Below are 20,684 nucleotides of genomic sequence, written 5' to 3' on the forward strand. Positions count from 1 at the left end.
TGTTTTGTGGTTGTGCTTGTCAGAGTCCGTCTGGGTTCATGCACTTCATCTGTAATAATACTTTTACTTCTATTTCTGTGTCAATTTGCACTTGTGCCTGTTGTGTACAGGTATCATGTGTGCAGTCTGTGTGAGTGAGTGCATGCATGCATGAATTGTAGACACCCTGGCTTGTTTGTCTGCCTCCTTTTAGGTCAGAGAAGGCTGTGACGAGACAAGGAAACCAAGATCTGGTTTCAGCCTGGATGAGGCTATAAGAGAGCGGAGAGAACGCTGCACAGACAAAGAGACAGACAGTCAAAAGGCACTGAGATGAATTCAGATCCAACAAACCTCAAAGATAGGACATAATAGTAGAAGATACCTGACTAACCACTGGACAGTCTGAAAACTGGCTGACAAACAGAGAACACAGTCCTTAAACAAAAGTGTAAATTCAACAGAAGAACCCACTGGAAATCTTGAAATTCTTCCTGTTCATCTGAACCCTGCCACTGAAGGGAAGGGTCAACTCTCGGGTCATGCTAGCTGCCCGGAGCAGTGGAGGGGGTGTCGGAGGGCTTGGTAGTGGACACCAGCCCCCAAATATGCACCGAAAACAGTCTGTGGCCTCTCTCAGTGGGTCCAAAGTCCACCGAAGCAACTCCCAAGATGTTAAGCGCAATTCCTTCTCTGGAAAGAAGGTGGCGCAGCAGAGGCATAAAGCAGCATTGATCAGAGAGTTGGAGACCAACTGGTACATGCGAATGTTCGGACTGGGCAAAGAAGAAACCGTTGCAAATAAGACTGGCATGCCCTACAGGTCAGTTAAATCTTGTGGGTGTGTGAACAGACACTGTAGCCACATGCAGGTGTGTTTTCCTTCTCTAGACACCAATGATAATGCAAGCAGTAAGATTGTGTGTGCAAATAACAGTATTTGGGCCAGACCTGTGGTGTTTTTTGTTGACATGAGCTTCCCTACCCTTCTGTCTAATCATCCATTTGGGTGTTGTACAAGTCACACCGGTCACAATGACCTCCAGATTACACCGGGGCCACCTGATCTGGCTATAATGTGAGTAGCCTGCATCTGTCTTGCTGAATTTGGTTGTGTTGACATCTTGGACCGTCATGGTGAAAAAAACATGCTGAGGATGAAGCGACTATTTTGATTTGTGTGTGTGTGACTGACCAAGCGCAGATGAGTTGCTCGACGTTGAAGCTCATGTTAGTAATATTACTTCCTCTTTCTTCCTCATGGTGTCTGGTCTAATCATTTTTCTCATATAAACAGTTTTAGGTTTGCGTTCCCCTTGTCTGACCCTCTGGTCTTGTCTCCTTACTTTTTTTGCCAATTTGAATGCCTCATTTGTTTTTGTCCAATTATTCAAGCCTAAAGCCCAAAAGTCACCCATTTGTCACCTCGCCTGTTCTCCTTTCTCTTTCCTATTCCACTTTGTTTAATGCTCCCTCTTGGTTTTGGCTTTGTCCACTTCAATTTAAAAAAGCAACCAGATTTTGCAGCTCCAGGACACAAAATACTAATATTATGCCTCAAATGTGTTATTATAAAAAAAAACAAAAACTAATTGCCTGAGAGTCATAGAATAATCAGTTATGTTACTGGAACAAAAAAAATTCATTTTTTGTTTCCAGAAACATACAGATGTGTATAATCTCAATATTTCTCTGTTAGAAGAGGCCCTGCAGGCTCAATACACTGGAGGAATAAACAGCTTGCACAGCATTGGATTTTCTAAAAAACTAAATATTACTTCAGGGCTTAAAAAAAAGGTTTCTCAATAAATTTAAAAGAAAGTGTTTTTTTTTTAAATTAGGTTCTTCTGTCTGTTAACAGATGAACTTAAGGCTATTCCAAAGCAAAGACACTATGAGTTTCAGTAAAATAATTTCAATTTAATTTAAATACATTTGGAAGAGAATTCTAACATTAATATCAACATAAACACCAAACAAAACTAAGCACCCCTTCTTTACACAAGGCTTTGAAATGTCATCTAAGAGTCCTGCTGACATGGTTGTGGCTACACACTTCTCATAATCTTTATTTACAGGCTCATAAAAGGCTCATATGTTAAGAGCTTCTCATGACAGGTGCAGGAGTAGTGTGAAGATGGTGTGTTTATGTTTAGTAGCTATACTTCGGATGTGATGAGCCTAATGGACCACCAATAAAAAGGACAGTGTGAACCACCACTAGATTAGCAAGACCTTTGCATTTCTCTTTGTGCTTTATTACGCACACAAAACTCACGTCAGTTCTTATGTGTACGTTTATTTGATCCAAACCCTGTTATTCTGGTAAAGATTCAGGGAAGTGAAACATCTGATAACAGGTCAGGATTTGGATGAGCTGAATCTTTCCAAAAACCTCTGTATTTGCAAGTCAGCCACCACACACACACAGACACACTGTGATGGCTTCAGCCCCACTTTGGTAAAGTCAATCCACACACTCACATCATAAGTTTGTTTTGTTTTGAGATTAAACATGTGTTTTAGTTGGGTAATTCATTAATTTCCTTACTTAAACTAACAATAATAGTATAGAACACACAGATAGTAGCACGAAGTGGTTTGTTGTTATTGATTATGTTTTTCTTTTTTGAGCTACCTAGTTTCGGGAGTCGGCTGCTTCCTGTTTTGGAAAGAGGCGTGGCCAAGAGCTGAGGACTTAGAATACATAATGCCAGCTCAGCAGGACCAACTATTTCCCTGTCAGCCAGGGGGGTGTTTAGGTTAATTTACATCATTTGGCTCTTAGATAGTAGTGATGTTTAGTTCTGTTTCCCCCCTATTGTGTATGAGTGGTCTGGCTAATTCACTATATAGGTTAACCTTCTGTGTCTTTGTGTTAGGTCAGTTTGGACTTACGTTGTGTATATTTTGTTTCCTTAGCTAATATTTTGTGAGTTCCCATTTTGAGAAGAGTTATATTTAGTTGACCTCTTTTACGGGCCCATAAGCTATATTTTGGAACTTTGCTATTTTTGAAGTTTGTTGGGTAAAATAAAGACCCACTTGCAATATACTTTCCTGTGTCCGCTATGCCTTTACTGCTCGGTCCCTCACACACACACGCACACCAACTCGCAATAATATCTGCCAGCTCTTTTGAAAAGGATGCCAAGCAGCAGGCGATGGCTGGATATCTTCCGTCATTTAAATCAGAGCAATTTCTAAAATGTTTTGGTTCTTCACTGATCCTGCATAAAAACTGGGGCATAGTGTAACCATTTCATCGCCCTGGATTGTGTAACTCCCTCATAATTTGCTATGTTCACCCATTGAAATTTACATCCCTCCAATGCCTGCTTCTAATGTAGAGAATACAAAAGTGCTTTTGACAAAGGTGGAATATTTACCCATGAATAATCCCTAATTAATATAGTTGACATTTAGGAAACATAATTAACACAATCTGCTTTAACAGAATATATTAACAGTGGGGTAAATTTTCTGTTGCAGTCTGGGTTGTAGATGTTTCAGAGCAGATTATTGTAGTTTATATCAGTTCCCTTGCCCATAGGCGAAGGATGTCATATCTCAGCGAGCTTGTTGAAAATATAAATAAACTTTGAAAACCAACGGTTAGTCAGATGTACACTGTCTGTTTTAGCTGACTAGATCATTTTAAATAAAACCAAACTCAACTTGTTCATACCAGTGGGATGGAAGGCTATGGATATAAACAATAAACAATTTCAGAAAAACACCATTGTTGCATTTGGAAAAGTTTTTTTCGGCCAAGCAAATTTTTTGTTTTTATGTGGACTTACATTGGTTTCGCTCGACGTTTAATTTCCAACAAGGTTAAAGTAGGGATTGTTTTTAGAAACCTCATGTTAGCCTGTTATGTTTTAAATCATTGATCTGTTGAGTCCAAGTCTCAACTGTCTTGCTCTTGATTTAAGAGGAAGTAAAGAAATTTGTTGGTAGTCCATCTTTTTTTCCCATCCACTTTGTGCAATGCACCAGTACCTCTGGCAGCAAAACAGTCCAGCACAATGATGCAACCATCATCGTGCTTGAAAGTTTTTACAGTGTTGGGCTAAAAGCCTCACCTTGGCTCCTGGAAATATACTTCATGTCAGTGTAGCCAAGTAGCTCAATCTTTGGTTGTCCGATGACAACGGCTGCATGTTTCAGTTGAGCCAGACTGTGTTGATCTTTGAGCCGGTGCTTCTGTCTTAGTCGGCTCCCTGTCAGTCGATGCTAATGTAAAACTGACTTTACTGTGACAGGGACACCTTTACGGTTCCCATCAGGGCTGGACATTAGCAGGCGCTTTATTTTGGTACAAATGTTTAAAAATGTAGCATTTCCAAAGAAGTTCAAGCCCATATCACTGTGAGTTGAAACTATTTGAAAACCATGAGCTCATAGCACGACCTCCAACCTAACCTTGGACCCCAAGCATTTTGGGTTTATCAACAGTAAGCTTTCAGCACATGCTGTCTGGGTATTTTTCTGTGACTGCAATACATCAACACATGCAGGCATAGCACAGTTTCTATAATGTCCTTGGCAAACACATTTGTGGAAATGGGGCTGTGTTTATATGGAATTTGTTTTAGGAAGTACAAAATCCCAAAAGAACTGTGGGAAACCTCTATTTCTGCAGGTCTAAAAAACTTAAAATTCATGTGGATATAACTGTTAATTGTAAATTTAGATACGTAACAGAAACATGTGTGGGTAGGGGACCTAAACTTACTGTCTGGGCCCAGGGGCTCAGATCATCTAAAAACATGAACACAGTTGTGTGTTGCAGCAGCATAATGATCCCAAACAAACATCTAACTGCCTTTGGAAGGCTAACATTAAGCTTCTTAAAATGCCTCTTCAAACCACCCAACCTAATTATCAAAAATTTGTGGACTACTAAAAGGTGGGTCTCTGCTCTAAGCATCCCGTGTCTCTGTAACTTGCCATAAGACATTTAACCAAATACATTTATTCTTACCTTATGTGGGTGTCAGAAAATCCACAGTAAATTCCAACCTGGGCACCCCATTCTTGTTTTTCAAAAATCACAGATGCTGTACCTCGTATATTCAAAGGAAAGAATGACACTCATGCCTGTGAGTGTATGCAAACATCTGAGATGAACTGCATACTGGTGTTGTTAAGCTTCATTTTATTGACATACATATTCTTAGTGGTTAAAATAGGCTGCTGTTAGTTGAACTTTCTGGCATTCATCCAATTTCAAACTGGCCAGTCCGTCACGGGAGCCAACAATTTCGCTCATCTACTTTGACAAGCAGTGGGATTAGGTTTCCTAATACCATTGGCACCAGGTGTGATAATGCTGTGGAAACATGACTCTGCTGTACAGAGAATGGCAGCACGTGTTCCTGTAGAACTTGATGGATGAAACATGGAGTTGGTGCGTTCAACTTGTACAGCGACTACTCTTTTGGACTTTTGTGTGCTAAACACATCTATCCAATAGTAAGTGAAATCATGATATTTTAAACTAAAGATTAACGTGATTTATGCTCAATCAAAACATCAAATTATTACTGTGAGATTCCAGAACACTTTCTAAAGGAAAGTCAATTAAATCTGTACTTAATGTTTGGTGTCCAATCAGTTTTTTGCTTGATATTGCTGCCTTTAGTCTACTCTCACTCCTCTTCATTAAGGTTCTGACTGTTAATAAACAATAGGATTTAGTGGATAATGTAGGCCAACACACTGGTGTTAAACAGGAGCAGGACAGTCCCTCAGGGCTGGAGACTGATTGCCGGCATAATTATTGCAGCTATCGAGTCAGATGACATGGAGAAAAGCTTTGTTGCTCAAGTAAACGCTGTGGAAACACATTTTTATGTCTGCTGTTAACAACGACCTCTTGTATAAAATTCTATGTTTAATTTTGTCACTAAATGGATATCAAGAGGAACGATTTTCTGTTCTTCTTGTTCTATTTCTATCCCACTGTGGACACTTGATAATTGTTATGGAGCACAATGATGATAACAGGGATACACTTGGGGAAGGGGGGGCATGAGGGGGAGGACAGAGAAAAATGAAAGATAGGAAACGACAGCTAATTAGTCTCAAGGAGCATGAAGCTGACTGTAAAAGCTCTGGGAAGAAACGTGTGGGACAATGAGCGAAGACAGAGACAAATGAGACAGAAACCTGGCTGATCTAAAGCTGCGCAGAGGGTACAGTTTGTTTCTTGATAGTCCTCTTCATGCCCCCCCCCCCCGCCTCTCTGCTTTGCCTTTTTTGGTGATCTTGTCAGCAGCTCACCTATAAACATGATGAGCAGCTCGAAGGCAAACACTGGGAGTCATAACAAAAGTGAGGCAAAAACCAATCAATGAAGCAGAGAAAGAGACACAAAATCTCAACATGAACCAAATTCAATTTCTTTTCTTGTGATAAAGACTAGTTTTGTTATTGAACACGTGAATGTGCATAGCCTCCATCTGTATGGATCCCATGTCTATAAATACATGCTAAACACACTTAGGCGTTGCATAAACTCAGCTGACGCCTGGATGGATCAGTTTTTCCATCGACCCTGCTGGACAACAGACGCAGCTGCCCTCCCTCCTACCTCCACCGACCTCTCTGCCTAAATCTGTGCGCTCATCTGTGCATGCACACACTTTCACCTTGGCAATACTAAAAACCTTTTTTAGTTTATAAATATCTCTGGTGCAGAAAAAAATGGAAGCTCTGATGCATAATGGGGGTCATGACTGAATAAATACAAAGCACTTTTATTGCTGAAATGTGAAACATTTTGGGGCCCACAGACAGAGTACCTACACATTTTTCATCTGATAATGCCATGCTTTTACGACATGGATGGATGGACGGATGACAAATGGCATTTTGGTTGTAAAAGTCAACTGATTTTCCATGTTTTAGATAAGTTTTGAGGTTGAATGCAAAATGTACGAAAACCTGCAGAAAACCAGTGACCTAAGAAACCAAAGAATGAATGTTGCTTTATACCAAAACGGCACAAATAAAAACATCATCTGCCTGTATGTGTGGATTTGTAGGAAGAGTGACAGAGTGTATTTGAACATAGATTTCCTGATGTGGCAGAATGGCATTCCTCTTCATTCCTGCAATCCACTGGAGGACCAGACCTGATGTCACTGAATGTTCTCATGAGAGGATCAAAAATGTGTGTGTGTGTGTGTGTACTTGTACTTGTTGCTGAGTGAGAACCATTTTTCCTATTTTTATCGCAAAGTGAGGACATTTTGACAAAGTGAAGACTTTTTCCTGGTCCTCACTTTTCCAATTTCCGTTCTAGGTTTAGGGCTAGGGTATGAATTGAATTAGGGTTAGTTTTAGGGTCAGAGATAGGCACTAAAAATCAAGTAAAATGAATGGAACTCAATAGAAGTATCTGAAAAGTCCTCATAAAGATTGTAAAATACGGATGTGTGTGTAAGCAAAGAGAAAAAAGAGCCCCCCTCTCTTTATTTTGGTGGTTCACATTGTTAAAAACATGTCCTCCAGCAGGGTGAAATTGTGCATAACATGCTGCTGGCTGTGCGCAACTGTATGTTTGAGAGTTTATTTCAGGTGTTTATTATAGATAGAGCTCCGGTGCAATTTGTTAAGAGCTGTACAGAGAAGAAGGAATGATAGAAAATAAATTACAAAATATGAATAGACACTTGATATATGTTAAAAACACTTTTCATGTCAGCATTGCAATAATAAAAGTTTGAAAAGAGCAAAAGTACAAAAAAATTGAGATAGAGAGAGAAATAAAGACAAGAAAGGAAACCAGGAGTTGGAAAAAAGCTTGTGATATAGGGAATACTGGGAGACAAAGGAAGGATGATGAGGAAAATGAGAATGGGAGAATGGATAAGAGGGAGTTGTGGGGGGGGGTCTAAAAAGAATGAGAGAGTAAAAGAAACTAACAGAGAGCGAAAAGGAAAGAGAGAGAGGGGGAAGTGGAGGGAGGGAGAAAATTAACGTCCCAGATTCCCAGGCCATTTAATAGGGAGCAAAACCAAACTGAGCTTATAATGCAGTCTGGCTGAGCAGGGGGCAAAGTGACAGCATGAGTGCATGTTTTGTGTGTGTGAGAGCGATAAGAGGGGGGAAGAGTCAGGGTTATCTGTGAGTGCATGTTGCTTCTCTATGTCTACATGTGAGGTTTGTACGCAGCCAACATATATGGCCCAGCGCATGGAGGTGTGAATGCAAGGAAAAAACTGAGTGGACATGCTGCAGCCCAAACGTTGACTGGACTCTATTAATTTTGTTGCTTTTTTCCACCTTGGATTAATCTCAACTATTTCTTTTTCTTCTTTTTAAAAGAGATAATTGTGAATAATTTTCAGTTTTGTTTGGAAACACTTCTGCTAGGTTTCCAGTCAACAGCTGATGTACACCTCCTTAGCTCCATGTGGCGCTGAGTGGGCGAGGGGCCTACCTGGATTACTGGGAGCTTAGATGTTTGTGGGGCAGACTAACAGGAGAAGGGAGAGACTGGAAGAGAAGATAAAGTGAGAAAGAAAGCTTGAAGATGTACCTGTACAAAGCAACATGCCCGGAGATTCCCAACCCAAAGCAGAAGAATTCCAGGGGTCAAGGTGGAGTTGGGGTCCATGCCCAGGGCCTGGGTCAGGGGAGGCTCATCAAGCAGGTGTCCATGGGGCCGGGGTCACAGTCTTATGCCCCTGTGATGCTGTGGACTACAACCAAAGCCAACAATGCAGGGCAGCTCAAACAACTGGAGGAGTTTCTCAACTTCCACTCGTTGTCTTTGCACGACACAGTGAGGAGTCAGACTGGCATGGTCTACAGGTAACCTTCTCTGACATTTTATTAATTTATCATACCTGAGTTCCAGTGCGTATAGGTTTGGATCAGAGGATGTGTAAGATTTCCATTCAATATACTAAACAAATGTTAATAAAAAGTCAGATGTTCACAGATCAGGCCAGAGCTTCTAAAATGTTTGCAGAGAGAAAAAGATCTGCAAGCGTTCCTGCATTTGTTGCATCTCCATGTAAAACCTGACTGTAAAAACTGTGCATCAGTACATAATCTTATTATGACGGTTCTTACGTATTGAGATTATTGAAATTTTTTGAGAAAGAAAATGTTTGATTATTTTTCTGGACTGATCTATATATATTCACATTGACGCAAACCTAAACTTAAGCAAAAATACATATAAAATAGTAAAATAGCTTTTCTATTATGCATAAATAGAAAATACTAACATTTTGCATCAAATGTCCCCTTCCTTTTCTTATTTAACACTAAGCTTAGCAGCTCTGTATTGTGGATACACAATATAAACATTCCTATAATAATATTAACTACAATGTGGTTCAAGTCTGCATATTAACAACCAGTCTTTGCATGACGAGCTTCATAATCGACTGTAATCAGAATGTATACACAGTGGATGGAAAACAGGGTTAAACCATCTTCCTAATAACTAAGGTCTAATATTAAATGACTACTGTTGAATGCACTGGTGGAAACTGATGTTCTGTGCTTGTTGTTTATCAGAGAGTTTGTCATTTTTTGTGAGCAGGCAACATGGTGCTAGTGAGTCATTTGAGTGTGACTGGGGCACTGGATCGCTGCTCGGCCCTCAGGCGAGGAAGCAGCATGTAGCCGTCTTGCACACATTGAATTGTGTTTGGTAGGATGGAAAAGAAGTTGTGCAGAAAAAGTTCAGTTCTTGTGCTGCTGTTGCTATTGAAACCGTATGATGTAGAGTGAATGAAATGTAAAACATTTTTCACCTGCAGGAACAGTGTGCATGTGTTTACAGGAGGCTGTTCTCTGGGGTTTTAAAATGTGTGTGCATTAATGTTTTAAAATTGGAGAAGTTGCAGGCTTAAATTTTCCATGAATGACTGCACGTTTTGGTCATTTGAACAGTCCGTTTATCCTCCAGAGCTTTCTCTCAGTTCTCTGCTAAATTCTGCCGGCATACTTGAATGTATTACAGTCAGTGTAATAATAACGCGACCTAAACTAAAAAAACTGGCAGCTGTTTCCATTAATGAACACAGAAACAAAGAAAATCTTATGCTAGATCAACATGGTTATGGGAGCCAATGCTGTCCAGATTTTCCTTTAAGAACTCACTAAACACGTGTCCATGAACTGTACGCCTAAACATTTGGGATTATTACTATAGCAGACCAATAAAACTGTTGCCTGACATAAATAGGTTAGGATCAGTAGTGAACACCATTGTGGGACAGATTCAGAGTCAAAAGGAACCTTTCATGCAATTCAAGGACTTTCTTTTCCAGAGATAAATAAAAATAAACAAGATTAGGATCAATATTTCCACATTTCTTATCAAAGAACAGAATATTTAATATGGTTTTCTTATTTCCTTACATGAACGATTTCATGTCGTTATACATGCTGTATAACAACAGCATAATAAAAACTCCACAGTCTGTCATGGCTTATGGTTCTGGTGTGCCACACACAGAATATCAGTAGTCACCATCTGCCTAGACAAGGCTTCCTGAAGGTTGCCTTGGATGTTAGCTATTTAATTAGTCAGGCTATCTGCTCAGGCTACTAGCCTGCATTCAGCTGCATAACAGAGATGTTGCTCAAAGCAAATCTACTGTAGTTTTGAAACACTAACAGTATATTTCAACGAGAGTTATCCATCCATCCATCCATCCATCCATCCATCCATCCATCCATCCATCCATCCATCCATCCATCCATCCATCCATCCATCTAATTTTTAATCAACTCAGAATTACATAGATGCTTCTTTTTTTAAGTGTTACAGCTGTGAAAGAGCCTCCTTGTTTTCAAGGGAGAAATGCACTTTCTCAATGTTGACGCTATAAGCTGTGGTGACAGTTTGCTGTTGTTCAGTTCAGAGCATATGCATTAAACATTTCCACGAAGCTCATGCGGCCAATGTTAACACTAATTATCTAATGATGAGGACCAGATACTGTTGCTGTGTGCAATCCTTAGTGAAGCGTGTTAGGAAAGCTTTTCCCAGAAAGCGTATATTAAAAATAAAAGCTTCAGAAATGAATTTTGACAGCCAGCCAGTGCACGTGTCGTTCCTGAACACTCAGCAAGGGTTGAATCTGCCGCTTCACTTTCTCTGAATTCTCATTTTATTTCTCTCAAAAAAACAAGATGTAGCTGTTACAATTTCCTGTGACACTTTGAGATTTTTCCGCTTTTATAAATGTGCACAATACAGCATAGTGCCTGACATGCTCTATTTTTGTGACATTATTAAGATGAAAAAAATCAGGCTTTCTAGTAAAAGACAAAAAGCATAAACCTTGCACATCCCCTTTTAACCTAAATGCCAGTGAGGCCAAAGCACTCTGCTGAATTTTGATTACTTTCACTGAATTAATAGGCATCAATTCAATCAGCCAAGTGGAAAGATTAATGAAAAGGCCATGATATTGTTGGATAACGAGGGGAGTGCAGGGCAGAGGGAGGAAATGAGGTGGCATATAGGCCTCTAGAGGGCAGACAGACATATTATGAGACATATGCTTTGTGCCTTTAGGTGCATCATTGTGCACTTATGTTACTGAAGTTGTGGGAGCTGTGCACACAGACAGGGAGTGGCCATAAAATGGGTATGCTGTAAATCATAAAATATATTGTGCAAAAACTTGATTTGATTGGAATTGACTGAAATCCAATGAATAGTCCTGTGTGAACTGATTGTGTAGGTGCTTGTGTGTGCGATTCTTGGGCCCCCTGGATGCTTCTCAATCTCTCAGATTAAATGAGCAATGCCTGCTTCTAGACAACAATTTAAAACTCTTATCATCTACCCCCCCCAAACACCTTAAAATGCCTGACAGATGCATGCCAGAATTAAATTAGATGCTGAAACCTATTGCACCTGTAAGTATTTTGTAGTTATTGTAGTTGGATAACACTGAAATGCAACTTTTTTCTGTTTTATATAGCAGTACATGGATGTGGACTCAAAAATCAAATGAGACATTAGATACAAGTCCTACCTACTACAAGTTTAAATTTGACAACAGTAGCAAAAAACGGATTGTTCTGGAAAGGTTTTCCTGTGTGTATTTCCTTGCCATTTCCAAAGTGGTCATTTTGAGAATCTAAATGACCACTATAGAAAACACCTCAATATATGAACTTCATATGGCTGCAATTCCTGAATCCTTCAACATACAGCAAACTAAAAGTACAATTGTACAATTTCACACAGGTAAGCAAAGCACCCTTCCATCCCCCATGTGCACAGGCACGCAAAGGTCAACACAAAGACTCCCCACCTTGTGCTCAACAAAGACGTATTTATTACCATATTGTAAAATGGTATTTCCCAGCTAAACAACTATAAACAAACCATAGCTGTACATAAAATTTTCCACTTGCTGGTCAAGGATAAATTCCTCTCCTTCGTCATCCGCCGAGTTAAGAAACAATGAGAGTGTTGTTGCTCTCTCTTCTCTGCCCGGCTCATCACGGTTTTAGCTACTCTTAACTAAATGTTTTGCCATGATTTGTTTGGTAAAACACTCCGAAAATCATCTGGCAATGATATATGCATAATTACGCACCGAGGGTGCGGAAAAAAAGTACTGTTTGGGCTTGTGTTTTTTTAAGTCAGGATGACAGGCTGTCAACTGTCAACTCAATATGATCAATCAGATTCAGTTTGAAGTAAATAGGACCTAAAGTGATGTCATGTTTGACAACATTGGCAACATGCCTGTAGCATCAGAATCAGTGTTAGAGCCGATAGGCCGGGCTGAATGTGTGAGAGTTGGTGGGACTGGTATCACATGAGAAGATGCACAGTGGATATAATTGGAAATAGAGACACCATAGGTTGATGCAATTGGTCAATTTAGTGGTGAATAGTTTTGAGTGGTGATATTCTCAAAGCACATTCACGTACTTTCGGACCATGCGCAGGCCACGGACCTGGAAGGGATGATGGAGTTAATGCTCCCACAGTTTTGCTTCCTCACTCTGCTGTCTCATTTTGCTTGCCTTTCTTTTCTGAAACATGCAGCTTCAATGTGCTTACAACAGTTTTTGTCATCATAAAGTGTATGTTTTAGTTAAAAGATTAAATTGCAGGACACCCCATGGCTCATCGGTATAGCATTGACACTATATGCAGACGCTACAGACCCGAATGTTTTTGTCCCTGATTCAATTCCCATTTGCTGCATGTCTTCCCCTTGTCTCTGTCCTTCTTCTTGTCCAGTTGCTAATGAATAAAGGCCACTAGTGCCACAATGCAACATCATTTATTTATCTTGTTAAAAAAGAAAAGTGAAGACTATAATAAAAATACATATTAAAATACCATGGACATGTCTTTTTGTTCCTATTAAGGTTTTGTGCTAATACCTGTAGAGTTTCTTTAAGTCTTTTAATGGAAAATGTTTAGTTGCAGACCTATGGCAAACTAATTCTTACTGCCTAAAAGTTAACATCAGCCTGTTACCTACTGGTAAACAGGGCATTATAACTACAACAGTGAAGCATTGCAAGCATATTGCGGGATGACAGGACCTCTGCTGTCATTTTAGGAAGAAAAGCAGATAAACAGCACGGTTGATGCAACGTGCTTGTTGTAGCAACAAGAGGAGGAAATGTTAGCGGGGGACGAACAGCGGACTCCTGTCACGGTTCCATCGTTGCTCACCTGGCGCTTTTCATTTTTATACACTTTCTGATTAGTGTAACATATCAAGTCTTTTAAAGTCAAAGTGGTCAAGTATAAGTGAAGTCATGAGTCATTGTGGTAAAAGTCTGAATCAAGTCCAAAGTCTGACTCGATTCTAAATCACATGACTCAAGTCCACACCTCTGTTGTGAACAACCATTTTCTTTAGCAATGTCCTTTTGTGGCTTGCCCTCCTTGTTGGGGGTGTCATTGTCTTCTGGACACTTGTCCAATTAGCAATCTTGCCATAGGTTTATGGCCAACTGATCCACACTGAGAAACCATTTAGAGGCTCAGGAAACCTTTGCAGGTGTTTTGAGTTAATGAGCTGATTAGGGTGTGACACCACGAGTCTCTAATATTTAACTTTTTAACAATATTCTAATTATCTGAGACACTAATGTAGCATATCTGTAAAGATAACAGTATACTATATTTTAAATCAATGTAAATGGATGGTGACCAATAAGGTCAATGGGCTAGTTTTCTCAGAAGATAGATACGGACTCATGAAGGAGCATACATATTTACAACATCAGTGAAAACATCCGAATGGCCATATAAAATGCGCAAGAGAAAAACAAAATTAATCAATCAATCCCACAGTTCCTTAATTGATAGACCCACACTCTTCAGTTCATCCACCCCAAGCTGGGATTGGTTAGAGGTCCCACACAAGTTAATTATAAAGGGCTTGGTGCCGTGCAGGTCATGGACTTACATAAGTCAGATCAGAGTGGGGACAAATTGTTTGCTGGCTTCAAGGAGCCTCCTACCAGCCTGGCAGGAGAATCAGAAGTCTTCATGCACCAAAAGTGCAATCGTTCTTGGACTCTATGCCTGGATCTTCAGCTCGCCATCAACACCTGGCCCGAATAATAAAACAGGACCATTTTTCATATATATATATGAAAAAAAAACAAAAACAAAAACAATATATATATATATGGTATTTCTTTCACTTTAGCAATAACTTGTTCTTTCCAATCAGGAGAAATTGGAGAATTTCCAAATTCTGCTGCACATTACAGCAGGATATCTCAGGTAGCAGCTGGGGTGATACTGTAATTTCTGCAATAATAATAGGCGGTGACAATGTTATGCTCTGTTTTGACTCATTTGTGATAACCACTGGAATCTTGTGAGGTGTATGTTCAGGCAATGACACCAGACAACCTTTCACACACAATCCTCCCGGCAAGGGAGTAGATGGCAGTTCAACTAATGCCCAACTGCTAACCGCATAGTTTTCTAGAACCACAGTATGGCCTGCTGGAAAAAATACAGGTGACTCACTGTCTAGTGCTACATTACATACACTAGGTTCTTGGGTCTGCTGGTGACGTAACTGAAGCAGCTGAGGAACTGCTTTATAGCCATTCTTGGCTGGTCTAAAGCTAACACTTTCATCTTTCAGGTGTTTGTCATACAATGAATCAAGAGTGTTCATTCCAATCAAAACTTGGGACTGAGTTCCACTTTTAGCATCTGGAACCACGAGTGCCAGAGTACAAACATCCAAATATGTGCCAATAAATTCCTTAGGAAAAATGACTGTCATTTCTATATAACCCAAGTATGGGATAGCTTGGCCTGCAGCTCCCTCTACTTGTAACAGCTCATTTAATGATTTCACAGGTTGATGAGAAAAGTACTGATTGTAAAATGAAACTGGTATTGTGGTAATTTGTGATCCTGTATCTAACAGGAATTGAACTTGCTGACCAACTATTGTTATTGACCAGTACATTTTGAGCCAATCAACCCTCGTGGCAACTCTGTAGCCTCAGGAGTTACATGAAACAGATTGGTGCATCTTATCGGTGTCTGCTTGGTGGGACTTTGCTGGTCCTCTGCAGTTCCCGTTCGCCCCTCAACGAGAACCTGGCTCAGTTTAATGACAGGGCACTACGAGAGCTAATTTTCTGCCACTTCTTCTGCTTTTCTATAAACTGCTTCTTCTTAGCAGCAACCAGTGAAGGATTAGGAGGATTGTCACACTTAGTCTTTAGTCTTGATAGTCTGTAAAAATGAAGAACAGAAGAATAAGGCTTTAAAGGTGGATAATATCTGCAAAAAAAAAACTGTGTTGGAGAAATAAATCATGGGAGAAAATAAAAAAATTAGAGGAGTGATTTATGGGATCCCTCTAGATGAAGATCTTGATCAATTTAAGAGAAGTATTATTGGTGCAAAAGTGAATAACTTGAAGAGATTGTCAAAAACAATAAATGGAGAAAAAGTAGGAAGCATTTCAATCCTCACTGAAGAAAAAGAGTTGCCACAAAACATCAAAATAGGTTATCTCAACTTTCAGGTTAGACCTTATATCCCTCCGCCACTTTGTTGTTTCAAATGTCAAAGGTATGGACACATAGCAGCAGTTTGTAAAGGGAAGCAGAGATGTCCAAAATGTGGTGAAGGTCACAAGTTTGAAGAATGTAAAGAAGAAGTACAAGAAAAATGTTGTAACTGTGGAGGGCAACATAGAGTTACGTATGGAGGATGTGAAGTAAGGAAGAAGGCAAAAGAAATCATACAGATTAAAATGACTAAAAACATAAACTATGCAGAAGCAGTTAAAAATGTGAAGGAACAGAAAACAAGAAAGATTGAACAAATAGCGAATCAAATTCCACACAAAGCAAAGTACAGTCAGAAGAAAATGTTACAATATCAGTAGAAAATCTAATATTATTCGTCGCATATGTTATAAACTGTACTGACCAAGCTAAGCATAAAACTGAGAAGATTAAAATAATAGTGAGAGGAGCTGAAAAGTTTTTGGAGTTTAAGGAGGGATCGTGAGAGAACATAAATAAAAAGTTGGAGGTAGATGGGAGACAAGGACCATCTGGTGAAAGTACATGTTAATATTACAAATGAATGCAAGAAGTTTAATTGCTAATAGACAATAACTTAAAGGTTATATTGATATTCTTGAAGAACAACCAGAAATTATTTGTGTTCAGGAAACATGGTTAAAAACAAAGTTGGATTTTGTGATAAAAGGATATGATGGTGTAAGAAGAGATCGACAGGAAGGAAGTGGAGGAGGATGTGGAATATTTATTAAGCAAGGGATACAATATCAGGTATTAGGGAAAGGGAAAGAACTTGAATATATAGTAATTGAGATATGGGAACAAGAAGGTAAATTTAAAATAATACATTTTTATAATCCATGTAAAACATTGTCAATTGAAATAATGGAGGAGTTAATTGAATATTTGGAAGGGAAAGTAATTTGGTGTGGAGATTTTAATGCAAATAGTACATTGTGGGGTAACTAATGATAAAAATGGACAAGTTATAGAAGAATTAATGGAAATAAAAAATCAAGTATGTATTAATGATGAGAGGGGAACAAGAATCAATGTAAGAACAGGGATGGAATCAGTTATTGATTTAACAATGGTTTCAAGTGGTTTAGCTAGTAGTTGAGTGTGGGGCATTGATAAAAAATCAACAATAGGTAGTGATCATTATCCCATTACAATAAGAGTAGGATTAACTTTAAATAATAAGAATATAAATATCAATAAAAAACAAAATTTTAATAAGGCAGACTGGACTAAATTTAGATACTTGAATTAAATAAACTTAGGGAAAGTAGATATGAGAATGGATATAAATGATGTAAATTTAAAAATTTGTAAGATAATCATGGAAGCAGCAGATAATTCTATAAAGAAAGCAGGGTGTAAAAGTAATAAGAAAATGGTACCATGGTGGACAAATGAATGTAAAGAAGCAATAAAGTTAAGAAATAAAGCATTTAAGGTACTAAAAGGAAATCCAATTTATAAGAATTTAATTGATTATAAAAGAAAGAAAGCAATAGTAAGGAGAACTATTAAGAAGGCAAAAGAGAATATTGGAGAAATTTCTGTAGCACAATAGGGAAAGAAACAAAAATAGAAAACAATTGGAAAATAATTAAAAGAATGAATGGCATAAAGAGAGAGTTTGAATATCCTATATTAAAAATAAATAATATAAATATAATAAAAGATGAAGATAAAGTTGAAATATTGGCAAGAATATTTAGTAAAATTAACAGTTCAAATAATATTAGTGAAGAGGGAAGAAAAGGAAGAGAAAATACAAAACTTATATATAAAGATGTATTACAGAGTGTTGAAGAAACAAATAATCTGTTAAATGTTGAATTTACAAAAGCTGAATTAAATTATGCACTTAGGAACACAAAAAATACAGCACCAGGTAAAGATCAAATTTGGTACAGAATGATAAGGCAACTTAGTGAAAAATCAAAAGATATAATATTACAATTATATAATAAAATATGGGAGGAGGGAAAATTACCACTGAGCTGGAAGGAATCAATTATAGTACCAATAGCTAAACCAGGAAAAGATAAATCAAATCCAGGAAATTATAGACCAATAGCCTTAACATCAAATCTATGTAAAATAATGGAAAATTGATTAATAGTAGACTAGTATATTATTTAAATAATAAAGGATATATGTCAAAGTATCAAAGTGGTTTTAGAAAAGGGAGGAGTACTAATGATCCAATGCTATGCTTAGAGCATGAAATTAAAAGAGCACAGGTAAATAAAGAAAGTGTAGTGGCAGTATTTTTTGATATAGAAAAAGCATATGACATGATGTGGGTGGAGAGATTATTAATTAAATTACAAATACTGGGCATTAAAGGGAAAATATTTAAATGGATTAAAGACTTTTTAACAAATAGGAAAATACAAGTTAGAATTGGGGAAGTGATCTCAGGAAAATATATTGTAGAAAATGGAACTCCACAGGGGAGTATTATAAGTCCGTTATTGTTTTCAATTATGATAAATGATGTTTTTAAAGATATTGGAAAAGTAATGGGATGTTCACTTTTTGCAGATGATGGAGCTGTTTGGAAAAGAAGAAAAAATTTAGATTTCATTGTAAAGAAATTACAAGAGGTTATTATTGAAATAGAAAAATGGGCGTTGAAAAAAACCAAAGTAATGATATTTAATCAGAAAAAAATAAGCAAGGAAATAAAATTAAAATTATATAACCAAGAATTAGAGCAAGTAAAGTGTATAAATGTTTTAGGATTATGGTTTGATGAAAAACTAAAATGGAATATACATATTCAAGAAGTTGTTGATAAATGTAAGAAAATTTTAAATATTATGAGATGCTTGGCTGGCAGTGACTGGGGAGCAGATAGGAAATCACTAAAACAGATTTATACAGGAATGATAAGATCTAACAGACTTTAGTTGTATAGTTTATGGTTCAGCAGCTAAAACACATCTGGTTAAATTAGACATTATCCAACATCAGGCATTAAGATTATGTACTGGAGCATTTAAAACTACACCAACAGCAGCAATAGAAATAGAAATGGGAGAAATGCCGTTAGAGTTAAGAAGAATAAAACTATAAATAAATTATTGGTTAAATTTACAAGGTAATAACTTGGATCATCCAATTTGGGAAATTTTAAATCCATGTTGGGAAAAAGAAAAGAAAGAAATGAAGAGTTTTGGATGGACAATTGAAAAAAAAATAAAATAAGTTAAAATGATTGATTTAGAAATTAGTCAAACATCACCAATATCAATTATACCACCATGGATTCTACCAGAAGCAACAGTAGATATGTCAATAATGGAAAAGAAGTAAAATAAATCTTACATCGTTATTCAGTACAGATACATTTAAATAATTATTATAGATATATGCAAATATATACAGATGCATCAAAAATAAATGGAAAAGTAGGAATAGCTTTTGTAGTACCAGAATTCAATCTAAAAATAGGAAAACGAATTACAGACGGCTTATCAGTATACACAGGAGAAATATTGGCAATATTATTAGCTTTACAATGGGTAGAAGATATAAAACCATTAAAAACAGTAATTTGCTCAGATTCAAGCTCTGCATTATTAAGTTTAAAATATAATCAATCAGATAGTAGGATGGACATTTTATTAGAAATATTTCATACATTATACAGAATACAAAAAATGGGCTTGATAGTTATATTTGTGTGGGTTCCAGCACATATTGGAGTAGAAGGAAACAAGAGGGCAGATAAAATAGCAAAGAGGGTAATTCAAAATCCTATTAGTTTTACAGTTAAAACAAGTAAATCTGAGGGAAAGAGTATTGTTCAAGGAAAGCTGATGGAAAAATGGCAAAAAAGGTGGGATGAAGGAAAAACAGGAAGATGGTTTTATAAAATTCAGAAGATGGTAGGAGAAAGAAGAAATGGAAGACGAAACAGAAAGGAGGAAAGAGAGATAACAAGGTTAAGATTTGGACATACAGGACTTAATTATACACTTTTTAAAATTCAAAAGCATAATACTGGTAAATGTGATTACTGTGGAAAATATGAAACAATAGAACATGTTATATTAGAATGTCATAAATATGAAAGAGAAAGAAGATATATGAGGAGAGAGTTTGAAGGTATAAAGGAAAAGGTTAATTAGATATTTTGAGGAAGAATTTAGGAAGTATACATATACAAATAGTGATTCGATTTTTAAAGAAAACTAAATTATTTCATAGAATTTGATTATATTAGATACAATTGTGGAGGTATGGAGGATATAAATGGGTAGAATACAAGGTAATGTCTAAGTATGTATACTTGTGTAAGATTTATTTATTTATTGAATTTGTAGAAGTTAAATATATATATAAATAGATAGACTGACACGAACCACACTCCATACCAGTAAGTGGCGGTAATGCTACTAAAGGTTTGTTGCCAACCGCCAATAAAATCAAGAAGAAGAGAGATAAAGGGCCTAAAGAGTGGAAAAATCGGAGAATGAGGAAATGGAAGTTAAAATTTACACCCGGGTTACACTAAATTTAGGGTTTTCATTATCTATAACATAAGCCATAATCATCAAAATTACAAGAATAAAGGCTTAAATATTTATCTCTATGCGCAATGAATCTATATTTGAGTTTTACTTTCTGAAATGAGTGAAAAA

At 37.4% G+C, this 20,684-nt stretch overlaps 1 protein-coding gene across 3 annotated transcripts in view; it reads left to right on the forward strand.

Annotated features, from left to right (window-relative positions):
* Positions 1-326: 326 nt before the first annotated feature.
* Positions 327-20,684, forward strand: part of kcnab1a (potassium voltage-gated channel subfamily A regulatory beta subunit 1a) — a 156,208-nt gene continuing 135,850 nt past the window's right edge. For 2 of the 3 annotated variants that reach the window (XM_047392607.1, XM_047392610.1), the window contains exon 1: positions 8,052-8,808. In XM_047392607.1, coding sequence (XP_047248563.1) covers positions 8,528-8,808 — 281 coding nt within the window. In that variant the 5' untranslated portion in view covers positions 8,052-8,527. Of the gene's footprint in view, positions 803-8,051; positions 8,809-20,684 lie in introns of those variants that run through there. The other variant, XM_047392606.1, reaches the window with a different exon arrangement.

This window comes from Girardinichthys multiradiatus, chromosome 18 (assembly GCF_021462225.1).
Source record: "Girardinichthys multiradiatus isolate DD_20200921_A chromosome 18, DD_fGirMul_XY1, whole genome shotgun sequence".
In the NCBI taxonomy this organism is placed as follows: Eukaryota; Metazoa; Chordata; class Actinopteri; order Cyprinodontiformes; family Goodeidae; genus Girardinichthys; species Girardinichthys multiradiatus.